The sequence below is a fragment of the Vanacampus margaritifer genome, chromosome 2, assembly GCF_051991255.1.
Source record: "Vanacampus margaritifer isolate UIUO_Vmar chromosome 2, RoL_Vmar_1.0, whole genome shotgun sequence".
Taxonomy (NCBI): Eukaryota; Metazoa; Chordata; class Actinopteri; order Syngnathiformes; family Syngnathidae; genus Vanacampus; species Vanacampus margaritifer.
In genome coordinates, this window is record NC_135433.1 from 29,673,839 (window position 1) to 29,688,872 (window position 15,034).

At 39.4% G+C, this 15,034-nt stretch overlaps 1 protein-coding gene across 1 annotated transcript in view; it reads right to left on the reverse strand.

The window, feature by feature from the left end:
• Nucleotides 1-15,034, reverse strand: part of xrn1 (5'-3' exoribonuclease 1) — a 30,572-nt gene that overhangs the window by 12,783 nt on the left and 2,755 nt on the right. Inside the window, exons 4-23 of the mRNA XM_077558433.1 lie at nucleotides 12,825-12,934; nucleotides 12,622-12,732; nucleotides 12,451-12,536; nucleotides 11,071-11,158; nucleotides 10,819-10,987; nucleotides 8,891-8,958; nucleotides 8,279-8,416; nucleotides 8,014-8,183; nucleotides 6,830-6,919; nucleotides 6,541-6,697; nucleotides 5,512-5,631; nucleotides 5,244-5,413; nucleotides 4,458-4,575; nucleotides 1,995-2,090; nucleotides 1,551-1,654; nucleotides 1,337-1,471; nucleotides 1,071-1,233; nucleotides 731-844; nucleotides 534-632; nucleotides 337-452 (exon numbers count right to left, since the gene is read on the reverse strand). Of these exons, the coding sequence (XP_077414559.1) occupies nucleotides 337-452; nucleotides 534-632; nucleotides 731-844; nucleotides 1,071-1,233; nucleotides 1,337-1,471; nucleotides 1,551-1,654; nucleotides 1,995-2,090; nucleotides 4,458-4,575; nucleotides 5,244-5,413; nucleotides 5,512-5,631; nucleotides 6,541-6,697; nucleotides 6,830-6,919; nucleotides 8,014-8,183; nucleotides 8,279-8,416; nucleotides 8,891-8,958; nucleotides 10,819-10,987; nucleotides 11,071-11,158; nucleotides 12,451-12,536; nucleotides 12,622-12,732; nucleotides 12,825-12,934 (2,422 nt within the window). The remainder of the gene's footprint in view (nucleotides 1-336; nucleotides 453-533; nucleotides 633-730; nucleotides 845-1,070; nucleotides 1,234-1,336; nucleotides 1,472-1,550; nucleotides 1,655-1,994; nucleotides 2,091-4,457; nucleotides 4,576-5,243; nucleotides 5,414-5,511; nucleotides 5,632-6,540; nucleotides 6,698-6,829; nucleotides 6,920-8,013; nucleotides 8,184-8,278; nucleotides 8,417-8,890; nucleotides 8,959-10,818; nucleotides 10,988-11,070; nucleotides 11,159-12,450; nucleotides 12,537-12,621; nucleotides 12,733-12,824; nucleotides 12,935-15,034) is intronic.

The following is a 15,034-nucleotide window of genomic DNA, read 5'->3' on the forward strand; positions in this document are numbered from 1 at the left end:
GTGACGTCGCACGAGAGGGCTCAGTCTCACGTCAGGCCACCCCTTGCTAGCATGTAGGCTATATCTCACAGCTGTTGCTATTTCCTGATGTGAGACCAAGTCCTTTGAGTATTGGGTGTCACAATACACAAATTGTTTGCTCATGTGAATGTACACAGTCAAGGGCTAAGGGGTAGAATTGGGCGGAGCCCTTATGGTATTGTCAACGTGATGCTCGTTGGCAATTTGATGCTCATTAGTCAGTGAAAATCCATAAATTGGCCACATTAAGCCACAAGGTCCAAAGTGTTGATTTTTTTTTAAGCAACTTAAGAGTTAAAAAATTCTGGTACTGACTTCTTTTTAGATCCTCTGCCAATGAAGATGCTTCCAGAAAAGCGGGACACAAGGTAGCTGCTGATACCAAGACGGGATGCCACAATGTACCCGGGGCTATACTTCACACAGTACTTCTATAACATACAAAAGGAAAATGCATTCAGAAACAACACTTTGTGACATATTTTTAGTGTAAGACTATGCATTTGTCTTACATGCTGGTTCTGGATTATAACTTCAAGTTGGGGCTCATGCGGTACGTTGAAAACTACACGTACACGCCCCTCTTTGATGACATCACTTGAATCTTGTACCTGTTCAGAATGCACAACAAGCGGGGGAAACGCAGTTGCTAGAGTTGGGATGGGATTATTCCAAAGTGTTAGAACTGTGGCAATTGCAGTTAACTGACCTCGCCCATGGCAGCATAGTAGGGGTTTCCCACCATGAAGACAGTGGTTCGTGGAGGATACAGATCTTCTAAGCTCTTAAAGCTGGTCAAAGATGAATAAAATGCCTTAATGTCCTAGGAAAAGTGAGGACAGAGTTTATAAGCACAGTAGATGTTGACGTACACATGAAATGAACCATACATTTTCCCTGTAATTCTGCCCGTTCTCCTCGCTAGCTTGTGAAAAGGTACGAAGGTGTCTTCTGTCCTTCATTGTGTTGTGTTTTTTTATGAATGTCAGCTTATTGAACCTGACTATCTATAATTGGAAATAAATAACGTGGTGCTTGTGGGCATGTACCTGGACCACAGTCTGGTAGGCAAAAGGAAGGACCTGCTTAGCCCACTGTTTCTCCAACTCAACCACACCGTTGGATTTGGGGATGTATTTTCTTCCTGTCAGCAACTGTCCATATAGAACCACTGCGGTTTCATTCACTATGATGCCTTTCCTCTTCAGATAGCTATAAAATATGAGATTATGGAGAAATGGCAGATGAGTTTATGAAATTTAATAACTCAGGTGTTCTTCATTCATTTTTTTGTTTCCTAGTTTTTAAGCCTTACTGTTCTGTTATTCCTTGAATGTCTTTCACCCAGTCCCTCTGCTCCTTGTCTGAGAGGTAAGTGACTTTGATGGGGGGAGGGGTGGAAGGCCTCTGGTAGACTCGTTGGACACCTGGTGGTTCTTCGAGAGAAACCCTTTGAAACATAAAGCATTTAGAATAGCCTTAAAGCCCCCCCCACACACACACACACAAAAAGGGAACAAACTTCTTACTTTGTGTCTCCATCAGACACAGCAATGATGCGAGCTTCCTCTAAATGTGGCCAGTTGACAAACACGGACTTCCCCAGTACTTGTTCAGCAACATCATCACAAAGCTATAAATTGTAAGACATGGCACACAAAGGTGACACTTTATTTTTGTATTTGTACCTTGCATTTCTAATATTTTGCACCATTGATGTACTGTAGCTTTCTGAGGTAACCAAATATGAACCAAAATAATGTGTAAAGTAATATTATACCCATTTTAACCAGAATAATAAACGTGGACAAATCAATACTTCTCCGATGGCGGTAATAAAAACTGATTATCAAATGTGCAAAGGCAGATGTTTTTATATAGAATTATAGATGGGGTACCAATTGTCTTTTTTCATTTTATATGGGTAATGCATATAGTTTAGTCAAAATTAAGTCAAAAGGTCAACAGCTTACCAATTCTTTTTCCTGACTGGGGAGGATCTCCAACATCATATTGTCACCTCTGCTACTTTGCTGGAATACCAGCACCCCGCTCTTCTTCATATAAAACTAAGAACAGGTGAAAGCATGAATAAGAGGGAGAACATGTACAAGAAGACATTCTCATTGATTTATTAAACAATATATCTGTAGTCTGCTATTTTGGTCAATGCTGTAAACAATGACCACCCTAAGCTTTAGCTATATGGCACTTTTGAATAGCATTAGGTATGCTGTAACCAATCTCTGTTAATATTTGACCTCAATAATGTATTTATTTTAATACCTAAATAAAATGTTTAATGCATGGATGACTATAAGTATTACAGTACACTCTCACCTAGCACTACTTTGCAGTCTCTGATCTCCTTCAGATTACACAGTCGACACAAGATGTAGTCTACCCGTGTACTCTTACCTCCACTCTTGTCGGTCACCCTATGTTCCTGCCTCTTTTGTAAGAAAATATTCACAGCAGCCATTTCCATTCTTTTTGCAAAGTCAACCACCACCTGTCCTTCTGGGTTCCTCTCCTGGATACCAAACTTGCCCATCACCTCTGTTTCCTACACCAACATGTCCATTGAAGTCTACACCAATGACACGTCTCTCACTTCTAGGGATGCTCTGCATCATTTCATTAAGGTCCAACCAAAAGTTCTCCTTCTCCTCCAACTCACATCCTACCTGTGGCGCATACCCACTAACAACATTGTTCATCACACCTTTGATTCCTAGCTTCAGGCTAATCACTCTGACACTCTTTTTACCTCCAGGACGTTCCTAACTAGTGTCACGATACCAAAATTTTGACTTTGATACTATACCTGCATTAAATACCTGAAACAGTATGTCGACAAAACTCTAAAACATCAGCAAAAGCAGCAAAATTAAAACTGACGAAATAACTTCAAATTATTTTTTATTTATTATTAATTCAAAAATATTGGGATGTATACATGTTCATTTATGTACACACTATATATATTTGTTTACATTGTATGTGCTTTCACATGGCTGCATTTGTCATCCGTTTTAAATATTGGCAACACAGTGGCACTCCAATGACTCAATGTAAGGTTGCTTGAGTGTGCATGCATGTCTCTGCTCTTCTCCATTTCGCTCCCAATTAGTCAAATGCGTAATCAAATACTACAAACTGGGAACAAAATAATTCACACCCCACTTATTTTAAAAGGAAGTGTCAAAAATGCATCACAACCTGTGACTGTTGCTCTGTCAATCGTCTGAGGTTTTTTTTTCTATACATAACTGTGATTCATTCGTTCATTGAACACACCTTGAGTCCACTGCAGGAATGATTGCTGCTTTTTCTTCTGCTTCTCCGCGAAAAATATTTGTTCTTCTCCCACTCCATTTCTCTTTCTATCTGAAAATAACTTGAACCCTGCTCCTAAACTTCTAGCTTTGCTCCCTTTACACACAGTATGTCCAACTTCCTCCTCTGCATCATGTCAACCAGCTCTCTACCTTTGCCTGTCATAGTTCAGTAACCAGAAGGTCGGCTGTTCGATCCCCACTCTCCCCATGTCCTGTGTCGTTGTGTCCTTGGGCAAGAAACTTCACACACATTGCCTCCAGTGCTACTCACACTGGTGTATGGAAGGTGCGAATGTTTTGTGGTGGTCGGAGGTGCCGTAGGCACACACTGGCAGCCAAGCTTCCGTCAGCCTGCCCCAGGTCAGCTGTGGCTACTTAAGTAGCTTACCGCTACCACAGTGTGAATGTGTGAGTGCATGAATAATGTATCCATTCCTCTGTGAAGCGTCTTTGAGTGTCTGGAATAGCGCTATATATAAATCTGATGCATTATTATTATAGTTCCAACATTCAAAGTCTCTACTCTCAGTCTTAGACTCTTGGTGTTCTTCTTCTCTTTCCCCCTACGAACACACCTTCCTCCTCTACTTCTTCGACCAACAGTAGTCCAGTTTCCACCGGCACCCTGTAGGTCAACAGCACCGATGGCGGTCGTTGTTTACCCGGGCCTCGACCGATCCGGTATGGAAGTCATAAATTAGATTCACATGTTTGATTTGGCCAAAGTTTTTACGTCGGATGCCATTCCTGACACAACCCTCTGTATTTATCCGGGCTTGCAACCGGCACAAGAAGACACTGGCTTGTGCCCCCGTACTGAATATAATACTACAAAAACAAACAAACAACAACAACAACAAAAATCCAACTAATGCTCAAGTTTCTCATCGAGACAAAAATGTGGGCTGAGCAGTGAGAGAGTACAATAACTAAGTACAGTGCTGATTTGATATTTGGTCATACAGTGAAAAAATAAAAATCAAACATTAAAAGAAGTAGTGTCAGATTTTTTGCATCATTCGAGGTACTGCTCGAAATGATAATGTCCTGGGGTTATCATCCAGTGATGAAGCAAAGGACACATGCATAATCTACCTTGTGTTTTATATGATGTAGTGTAGGGAATCCACAAAAATACAGCGCTGAGCAATCCACACTCCTGCCAATGTGGTTTAGTGAAACGTGCCAGGCATCCATGGGAATGTTTTCTTTCCTGGAAAACCCAAGCACATTACAAATGAACTTGAATTAGACATTTCGAAGAAGAGCTGTTGGATGGATGCATTCCATTCAAACACACCTCTACATGATAGCCATCTCTTCTTCCACCTACCAGGATGAGAGGAAGGCTGTGCTATCTATCTTCAAGTGTGAATATATGACATATTTCTAGGTAGCAATAGCAGCAGAATCTCTCTCTCTCTCTCACACGCTCTCTCGCTATACATTATAATACGTATATTTAGGCAACGGGGTGATGAGGTAATTGCAGAGAGGTGACAAAAGACAAGCACTAAACAATGAAGGCAAAATGTAAACAATATAGAGAATGAACAAGATTGAATATTTTAATAATGCATTACCTTATTATTCAGACGATAATTACGACTTTTGCTCATAGTTTGACTGGTCTTGCAATTTATGTTCAGGGGTGACTTGTATATAATAAAATTAGAGCTCAGATTGGCACGCCCTGGTCTCAGTTTTTGTAAAATATATTGCCCCCTTAAGAGTGATTTATGTTGTTTTTTTCCCCTTCATGTTGCATTTTTTTGACTGGTTCAAGTTTATTGTCCAAAAAAATGTGGTTCTATGGGTCTACGTGATTTCTTTGAGCTCAGCCCACCAGTGTAAGTGTTCAGAGGAGACGTGTGCATCTACCTGACATGGCAGTGGATGATGTTTGGGAAGAGCTGAAGAAGGGTGGAGAGGTATGTGAAGTCTTTCTCATGGTCATATGTATATAGAGCACACTCTGTATGATGATTCCTGGCTTTCTCGTCTTTTGTCAGCTTATAATTGCAGACTTCCATGGCTGCTAACAAACACCTCTGTTAAAAAGAGAGAACAAAAACCCAGACAAAACATTAAAGAATATGCAAAAAAAACACAACAACAACCTGATGGCATTTTACGGTGTATACTGTACCTCATCAATAAAAGGAATTAGCACTACGGCCTCCCACTCCTGCTGCTTGCCATTGAGGTCTGTTTTGAAGTCTGTAGGGTAATATTCAATAATGGGAGACATTTCATTGGTCATCAGGTGCTGAGAGAGAAAAAGAAAAAGCACATTAATTACTTCCACTGCAACCAAGCCTTGTATTAATTGTGTCTAGTAATGTTGAATCTTAACTGTTTATTTTCCTGCTAGCTACATTTAAGAGTTTACTGTTTGGAAAGGACTATGACGGTGAATTAAAACTTTAAAGAGGATTTTTTTTGGTGTGTTAATAGATTTAGGTTTAAAAATCTACGTGAAGCTTTGCATAGGGCCACTGAAACATAGAAAAATTCTGATAAATCCGGGATCAAGACAGTTTTCCTGCCTTGACCTCACTTTCTTCTTTTTCCATTCATTGCATTTCCTGATATCCTTTATACTCCCAACTGGCGAGTCGCCACACACTTTTTGACAACGCATATGCCAGCACACAAACCTGACAGCTCCAAGGAACAGCTGCCTTCACCAAGCCAAGCTCTGCCTCCATCAACATCTCGCAGCCACGTGGGACCTGACGAGCTCCAGACTATTTTTTATTTATTTATTTTTTACTAGGAGTAGAGTGTCCCTAACTTAAAATTTTAGGGGCACAAACTGAACATTTAGGGCACATGCTGTAATTCATCTTGCAAGGTAAATTATTCATATATCAAGTATTCCACTTATTTTTTCACTGCATTACAGGTAATATGCAGCCACTCAACTCAAAAGCAACATTTCCCAGGCAGAATCCTGGCCTAAACACAATTGAGATCCTGTAGCATGGCCTTTGAGACAACAATTCACACAAAACATCCCAAAAATAATGCTCAACTGAAATTGCTTTATATAAAGCAATTGTCCAAATGTCCACAATTCCTCCTGACTGTGCCAATCTAAAGGTTAACAGGTAAATACTAATGACTTATTTTTCTGGCTGTATCTATGTGAGAGTACACAAGATGTGTGTGTTACCCTGTAACATTCAGGTAACAGCTCCATGCTGGCAGCAGGCAAAACTGCCAAGAGTTGCTGGAAGGGCATGAAAGGTTTCTCAAGATCAAAGGTCAGCTTCAATTCTGAAATATTTCTGATGTCTGACAGGAACGGTGCATAGTGGTAGGGGTAAAACCTGGAGAAACAAAAATAGTATTACTAATCTTAAAATGATGTTTGTCTGGCTAAGTGTAAAAACAAAACAAAACACCAATTTTTCTGGGGAGTTAGGAAGAAAGATTTTTTTTTAATGGGAATAAATTCTCACCAGCTCCAGGATTTCACCCCATGATAATAGTAGTGGAGAATCCACTGGATGCCTTCGACATAACATTTGGCCTGCTTTGATAGAAAATCACTGTAAAAGAATGAACACAAATCTTTTCAGGTCACTTTTCATACGCATTGATGCATGGACACATAATTTCTTATTTCTAATCCCTTAAATTATGAATTACCAATCTTATATGCTTATAATCACAACAGAGTCTGAAAAGAAAACAATTAGTGCTCTGCGATTGACTGGCGACCTATTTAGGCAGCCCAAAGTCAGCTAGGATAGACTCCAGAAAACCCACAACCCTGATCATGATGAGCGGTGTCAAAGATGGATGGATGGACAACTTGAAAAATAGATGCTGAGACATTGTTTTTCTACTTTATGTTGATGAGCAATATACAACAAAAAGTTAGAGGGGGCTAGGTTGAATGTGAGCATTTGTGGTTACAAGCCTATCTATCATGCACTGTGCGTAGGGCCACACATCCCCGTTTTGTATCCCGCATTGCGACATGCCACATCTGACCAATGTGAGAGATTGCTCTGATGTACTAATGTCGTCCAAACCTACGTCCGCATTCTCTGCCTCCACCCCTCCTTATATTGATTAATATTGCGTTAAATTGTGGAATATGAATTAGGCAGCAAAATTGAGCCGTTTTTATATATCTGAGAGGGCGGCCATTCTGCCACTTGTTTTCGACTAAAATGGCATCACAGCGCCGAAGGGCTCAGCTTGTGAATGTCACATGAACAAAACCAGAAAACAGGTGAGCAGTAACATTACTGATTATTAAATGAAAAATAAATTACATTTTATTTAATCTCCTAAATCTATATATTTATTTCTCAGTCTTTGTCTTCTTTTTAACTCAAGCTGAACATAAAAACAAGTTACCTTGAAAATAAGTAATATACCGGTAAATAAACTAAACAAATTTTTTGGACTGACTTCAAAAAGAATAATATTCAGACCCACTATAGCACACAAATACCATTTTACTAATGTGCTTATGAAATGACTGAGTGAGAATATTCACTTATCTTGGAAATAAAGTATTAAATGCAATAGGATGTATACCCCAATGGGTACACATACCCGTGGTAGGGAAACACTATGTTAAGCGTCTTTTTCATACAAATTGTGAGTGGGTGTGTGGTAATAAACTCACTCAGACACTACGTCCACCCCCATCTTGGTCATATAGTATGTGCGCTTGTACTGTCTGAACTCAGTTTCAAATATATCATCTTCCTCATCGTCATCCTCGACAGTAGGGACTTCCCCACCATCTAACACTTGATCAGATGAAGTCAATTCTGCCAGAGTGAGAGAACAATCCTGTACAACATACAAGTGGTGTCATTAGCACAAGCACATTTAAGTATGCAGGAAAACAATGAAAATTGGGTAAGGTTTTATCACTGCTGTCCTACCTCTTCCTTGTGAGTGTGTTTACTGGCAGCTTCCATCTCTGCTGCTCGGCCGGCCGCCTCATTCAGGTACTTGTTACCAACTTTACTCTCAAACCACTTCAAGTCCACAAACACCTCACTGAAATGTTCGCGGTCAAACTGGGCAGGGGTAAGGAATAAATAAATAAATAAATAAATAAATAATTTATATATATATATACACGTTCACAAAAAAACATGTCTACAGTGTCCATAATACCCCCCGCCCCCCCCCTACATTTTTAGTGTGCTGACATTATAAGAAAAAAAAAATACTCGGCAGACTGATCCAGCCATGAAAAGATTGACTATAAATCACAATTAAATTGTCTTAACAATTTTTTTATGTTTTTTTAATTGAACATATAAACATGAAGATACATTAGTATGATAAGTATAATATAATAAGTTGAAGTAAAAAGAAAAATAATAGGAAGAAAGAAAAGAGTTTTGATTTTGATAATCGTAGGGTAATCAATGTGTAAGTCAGCAAAATGTAATGGGAAAATGCCTGAAAGCTATTTTTTGTCTATATAAAAAGCAACACACAATTGCAATAAAAAAAAGGAAAATTTATGTTTCTAAAAGTCGCACCTCAGAGAGTTTCTCCAAGTATTTCTCAAAGTTTCCAAGGTTAAGGTGGCCATTCTCGTTCAGATAACCTGAGCACAAAATAAATCAGTTTGAGTCACATTAATTAATAATCAGCAGAGATGAGTATTTAGGCTTGCACCCATGAAAATTTGCCAAATCGTCTCCGGAAATACCATACAGCTTACTGTATTTGTTGCCAATTAGGTGCCTACCTAGTAGGACGGACCCTGCTACAGTGGTCAGTAGCTATCTGCTCCAAGAATCAGCATGCCTCATTTGACTGATTTGAATAGGGCAACTTCAATATGGTGTTCCGCAAAACCAAAGTTTGGTGATCCCTCATACCTCAAAACTGAAGGCTAAGTTTCACAGAAGTCAGAGACAGAGTGTGACGTGGCCATTCTAAGAAGACAACACCTCAACAAAATCTGTCATCTACAGATTTCCAGTCAAAGTTTGCAGGCCAATCTTGATTGCTCTCTGCCCAGACAATGAGAATAGGCTGTGTGCAGTCTTTTCTACATGGGGCTGCCAGGAGGCCTGTCATAACTGCCCTTACCCATTAGACCCATCCAAACTGGTCTCAGCAACCCACCCACTTGGAACTTGAACATGTGCAAAATGTTATTTTCAACAAGGAGTCCAGATTCTGCCGAGGGCAACTGGATCAGAGGGTCAAAGTGTGGAGAAGACGCAGAAAACTTGATGCTCATTGCTGACTGATAGAGTAATATATTTTAGTCGTGGCAATGTGATGGTGTGTGGTGGCACCTCCCTCACTTGTCATCATTGGAGGCAATTTCAATGCGGAGACATATCAAGAGACACAGATGGGATTCTGTAATCAGTAGCAAACGTGAATATCATCATTAAGGTGCCGAATGCTATCCTCCAATATGATTGTGGTTTTATCATAGACTATCGTTACAATTTGGGAGTAGACTACAGAGCGTAAAATTGACTGACAGCAGTCCTGGCCTTGACCAAATTGAAGACCTTGGGTGTGTTGTTCGTACCAGAGTGACTAACAAAACCACATTGGCTGACTTACAACAAATGGTTGTTGAAGAATGGGATTCCACCCCACAAAGCAGTGTGTGAGCACGCTGGTAACCATCAAGCAGAGGCGGTGCCAGGCTGTTGTGGCTGTGCATGGTTTGTCTATGGGCTACTGAGGCTGCTGATTGTAATGAATAATTGATAAATTGATAAAATGTCATTGTCCCCCCCCCCCAAATTGCAATCATCCAATTAACACCAAACAAGAGTCAATGTCATAAGCAAAATAAACAGAGACGAAATAGACACCTTTTTCCTGGATGCATCTCACATACTCAACTCTGCTGCTCATCCCACAAATGTGTGTCCTGTAAAATGTGGCCCCATTTATAAGTGTAAAGACTTTCCACTTGTATAAGATTTATTGCCAAGTGTTTGTACAACAGAGAAATAATCTACCAAACAATTTTCAAATTTTTCAAATTTTCTTTCTTTCCCCTCTAAGTTTTTTAAAATGTTATCCTTTAGACCAGGGATGGGGAACTGGCGATCTCACAGACCGCATGTAATTAAAATGTTTACTGTTCCGGAGCAGTATGAAATTGTAATGTAACTGTGTTCAAAACTAGATGCCAGACATTGTTTAAGAAAGTGAGAGAGAAAAACAGACATGTACATATTTTCCTGATTTAAAAAATGAATTTTTTTTTCATACATCTGGTTAGGGAGTGTGCGATCCGATGTGGACCCCAGTAATGCTATCAAAAAATGTGGCTCCAACCCATCTTTTATGTTGCCCATTCCTTCTCCAGACCATGTCAAGCATACATAAGATTGTACGGGGCTCACTTGTAAAAAAATTAAATACTGAATTAAAACACAAGAGAGTCAAAATATTGTGTGATGCAAGAATCCATTTTGTCTCTCACCATCAAGGCTGGGCAGCACACTGATGTAAGTCTTATACAACAACGGCAGAGCATCATGGTTAATGTGAAGATGAGGAAGGTGAGGGATGAAGTCATTCCCCACGAGGAAGCTCATGAGAATCCAGTCATCTATTATCTTCTCCAAGTCATAATCAGAGCCCAACTGATTCTAAAAAAATCCATCAAGATCAATCAGAATCGATCAGGCTTTATTGTCTGCTTACGTCATGATATGAGTGTCTAATATCCTACCTTAACATGAGAGAACTCATAGTTAATGTATTCCCTCATCAGCGACAAGTGAAGCAAATGGAACGTTGTCTCCTCTGGAGCAGTTATCCTGAAAGGGAGGAATCAGACAGGACTGATTCACCAAAACAATTTTCAAGCACCTTCAACACCCTGTCAAGTTATTTTCATGTTTCATTAAATTCTAAATACATTAAAAATGTTTTAAAATACTGTAATATCGTAAAATGAATTTGAAATGATAAATGTTTTGGGATCATAGTTTGTGCTATAGTTACGGTTTATACTATGAATAGAGGGATTATAAAAAAAATTCCGCTGGTCTCAATTACTCGCAAGATTTCAGTATTTGTGGCAGGGCTCTGTCTCAATCCCCTGTGAACATGGGATATTATATACAATTTTAAAAATATCTTAAAAAACAATTTTATGCCCACGTAAGCATTTTATTTTATTCTTCAATTAAACAAGCACTGCTCTAATCACTCTTGGGGGGTTAAAAATGTATTTCCATAATTAGAATTTAAAGGTACATGTCACAATATTGATGCAAATTGGAGTGTTAGAATAACCATATTTTTCACCCACACGTTTTAAGAATTGTATAATGGACAGGGCACACTGGCTGTTGCCCCTATTTTCCTGTAGAGTGAAATAATGATCGGCGGTTCAGGACTGAATCTTTAAGCTTTAGTGAAGTCAGGCGCATGCACGCTCTCTCGCTCTGCGGAAGTGCTGGGAAGGTGGAAGTGTTTGGGAGTGTGTGGACGAGACCGAGGAAAGACACAAGTGTGTGCGTCTGTGCGACAGCGGATATAAAAGTGTGTCAAAATAATAAATCAAGACTCCAGTGCGACTCTCCGTCTGCCGGTGGCTCCTTTTGTTTGACCAGTTTGCCGACATGCAACGGAGTTGTCCACAGCTGTGACTCTGATTGAGGGAAAAATCTCCTCTGCGTCCCCCGACCACGGTCAGAATACCGAGCAGGAAAGGATAACACTGTCTAGTGCAACAAAAAGGGCAAAACGAAAGTCGAACAAGCGTCGCAGGAGGACGTGGATCAATATTGGAGCAGCGTTAATATTGGAGTAGGTGGAAAACCCTAAGAGGGTGAAACGGGACTCACAGCTTGCTTTCTTCTTGCTAAAAAGGTAAGACTTCGTCACAAAAATGCAATAGGGTCTATTTAAGATAAGCAATGCACAATAACACTACCACTAACTAACGTCTCGGCACCCTGGGTGCGTGCACGGTGCTGGCTGCCGTTCCGCTTTTCGCCAGAGTGGTCGCAAATCTGCAAAAACTCTGTATCTTGGGACATGGACCTTTAACAAAGTTTTAAACCTTGAAATTCAAAACTTCAAGCTTAATAACAATTCAAACCTTTTCTGGGATTTCTTTCCTCCAAAGCGGACCTCTTCTCTGAGCAGGGAGAAATTTGGCTCATGACTGGTCAAACCCAACATGATCTAACAATGGACCAAAACGACATGAGAATCCTGAGAGACACATTGACACCCAACCACATCAAATAGACATGCACACATATCATACCAGGTCAGCATCCAGACCATATAAGCAGTGTCGGGTGTTGGGGTCATGAAGTGGCTTTGTAGTCTCTGAACGTATGAATTCCATGATTTTATGTTCTCCCTCACCAGGGGTCTATAAAATAAATGGAAAGCCTCCAACTAGGTCAACCTTGGCAAGATGTTTCTTAATGCAAAACGTGCCGACATTCACAAATGAACACACACCTCATGACCTGACAAGTAGATTTTGACATTCTGCCAAAGTTTGTCAGTCGAGAGCTTGCTGTGGACAAAATACTTCAGCTGCTCTTGGAGTCGCACCATGAACTCAGTGCCTGGAAGAAGATGACACAGTTTAATTGGCCAATGCTTTAAAAATATATATATATGTTGTGACTTATTCCATTTTAGTTGCCACCCGATAAGTGCAACATGGAATAATTAGGGGGATTTTTATTATTATTAAAAAGAAACACAATGCAGCTTTATTTATACAGCAATTTCATAAACAATGTGCTCGCATTTAAAAACAAATGACTAAAGACATTTAAAAACAAAGTACATAAGTAAGCATAAAGAAAAAAAACTTGTTTTTAATCTGGATTTAAAACATTTACACTTGGTCTGACTTCACTTCTGTTGTCATTTTATTACATCTGTGTACAGCACAACAGTTAAATGCTGCTTCATCATGTTAGTTTTGAACTCTGGGCTTCACCGAGTCAAGTAAAAAGGAAACTTCAAGTACAAAGGCGTTCACAAACTTTTATCAATACTTTGTTGATACACCTTTGACAGCAATTGCTGCCCCCAGTGTTTATTTTTTTAATATGAGTAAGTTAGTGTTGTCACGATACCAAAATTTTGACTTTGATACTATACCTGTATAAAATACCTCGATACAGGTAATGAAACGTGTTGTGGAAAATAATATTCAGTACATATTAACATAAGTTTATTGCCTACTGTATTGTGGACACCTGTATTTTCGTTAACAAAGGGCTTTTCATTCCTTGGACAGAAAACAATACCAAAGTAACTTGAACTCATAAGCTTGCTCCTTCCTCCCTCCCAAATTCCTAACTAGGCAGCATAAAGAATCTTCCCGTGATTCTTTCTGTGTACTCTCTCAAAGACCACGACCATGTAAACTGTTCTGTGATACTAGTGTATATTTGAAGCTTCAACTATAAAGAAACCCAAAAGACAAATTGTTTTCCAGACCGTTTCATTCATCTCGCCGAACTGCTGAAAATTCCACTACAAACGGTACCTCGACAAAACTCTAAAACATTAGGAAAAGCACCAAAATTAAAACTGACAAAGGAACTTCAAATTATTATTTATTATTAATTCAAAAATATTGGGATGTATACATGTTAATTCATGTACATACTGTATATATTTATGTTTAGACTGTATGTGCTTTCACATTGCATGCCATATTCTTTAAGTACTGTATTTGACTGCATATTGGCAATACAGTGGCACAGCAATGACTCAATGTAACGCTGCTTGAGAGTGCGTGCATGTCTCTGCTCTTCTCCATTACGCCCCCTATTAGTCAACTGCGTAATCAAATACTACAAACTGGGAACAAGATGATTCACACTCCAATTATTTTGAAGGGAAGTGTCAAAAATGCATCACAACCTGTCTGTTGTTCTGTCAGTTGTCTGATCTTTTTCTATGCATAACTGTGATTTCCTACTGTGTGCCTGTTCATTGAACGCACCTTGAGTCCACTGCAGGAATGATTGCTGCTTTAGCTTCTTCTCCGCGAAAAACATTTGCTCGTTACAAAACGTTTCTAAAAACCAAAAATTGATACTCTCAACGAGGAGTGGGACGGCCAGCGAGAGCAACACTTAATACGTTTTAATAAGCTTAATTAGCGCTTCATGCTTTTCAACGAGGAGTGCCTGTCCAGCGAGTGCTTCAGTGCGTGAAGCCATCTTCCTGCGCCCTCTCGCACACACGCTGAAAGAGGCGTGTCGCTTACTTAAGGCCTTTTCCACATATCGGTAGAAAGCCGACCAAGCGTGTATGTGTACCTGCCTTTAAAACAGAGTTGGCGAGCTTCAGGGCAAAGACTGTGAATGTGTATGCTTTTGTACCTGGGGTTTCTTAATCTTTTATCAAAATATATTAACCTATTATTGTATCAATAATGAAAAAAGTCAAAACATACAAAGAATAAGGGGTAGGACTAGATAAGTTTTCAACTTCTTCCTACTCCCTTTTGAACATGTAAACCGTGATTAACGATGAGTGCATTAGGTTTTTTTTCTTTTTTAAAATCGTTATTATTTTTCTGCTACTTGTTTATATGTTCAATAAACAAAATCACAAGTTCATTTGAAAAAACCCCTGCAAAAACCTTTTTTAATTGTCATTGTGTGGTGCTGCTTGAAGAATTTTAGAGGAGGGAAAAT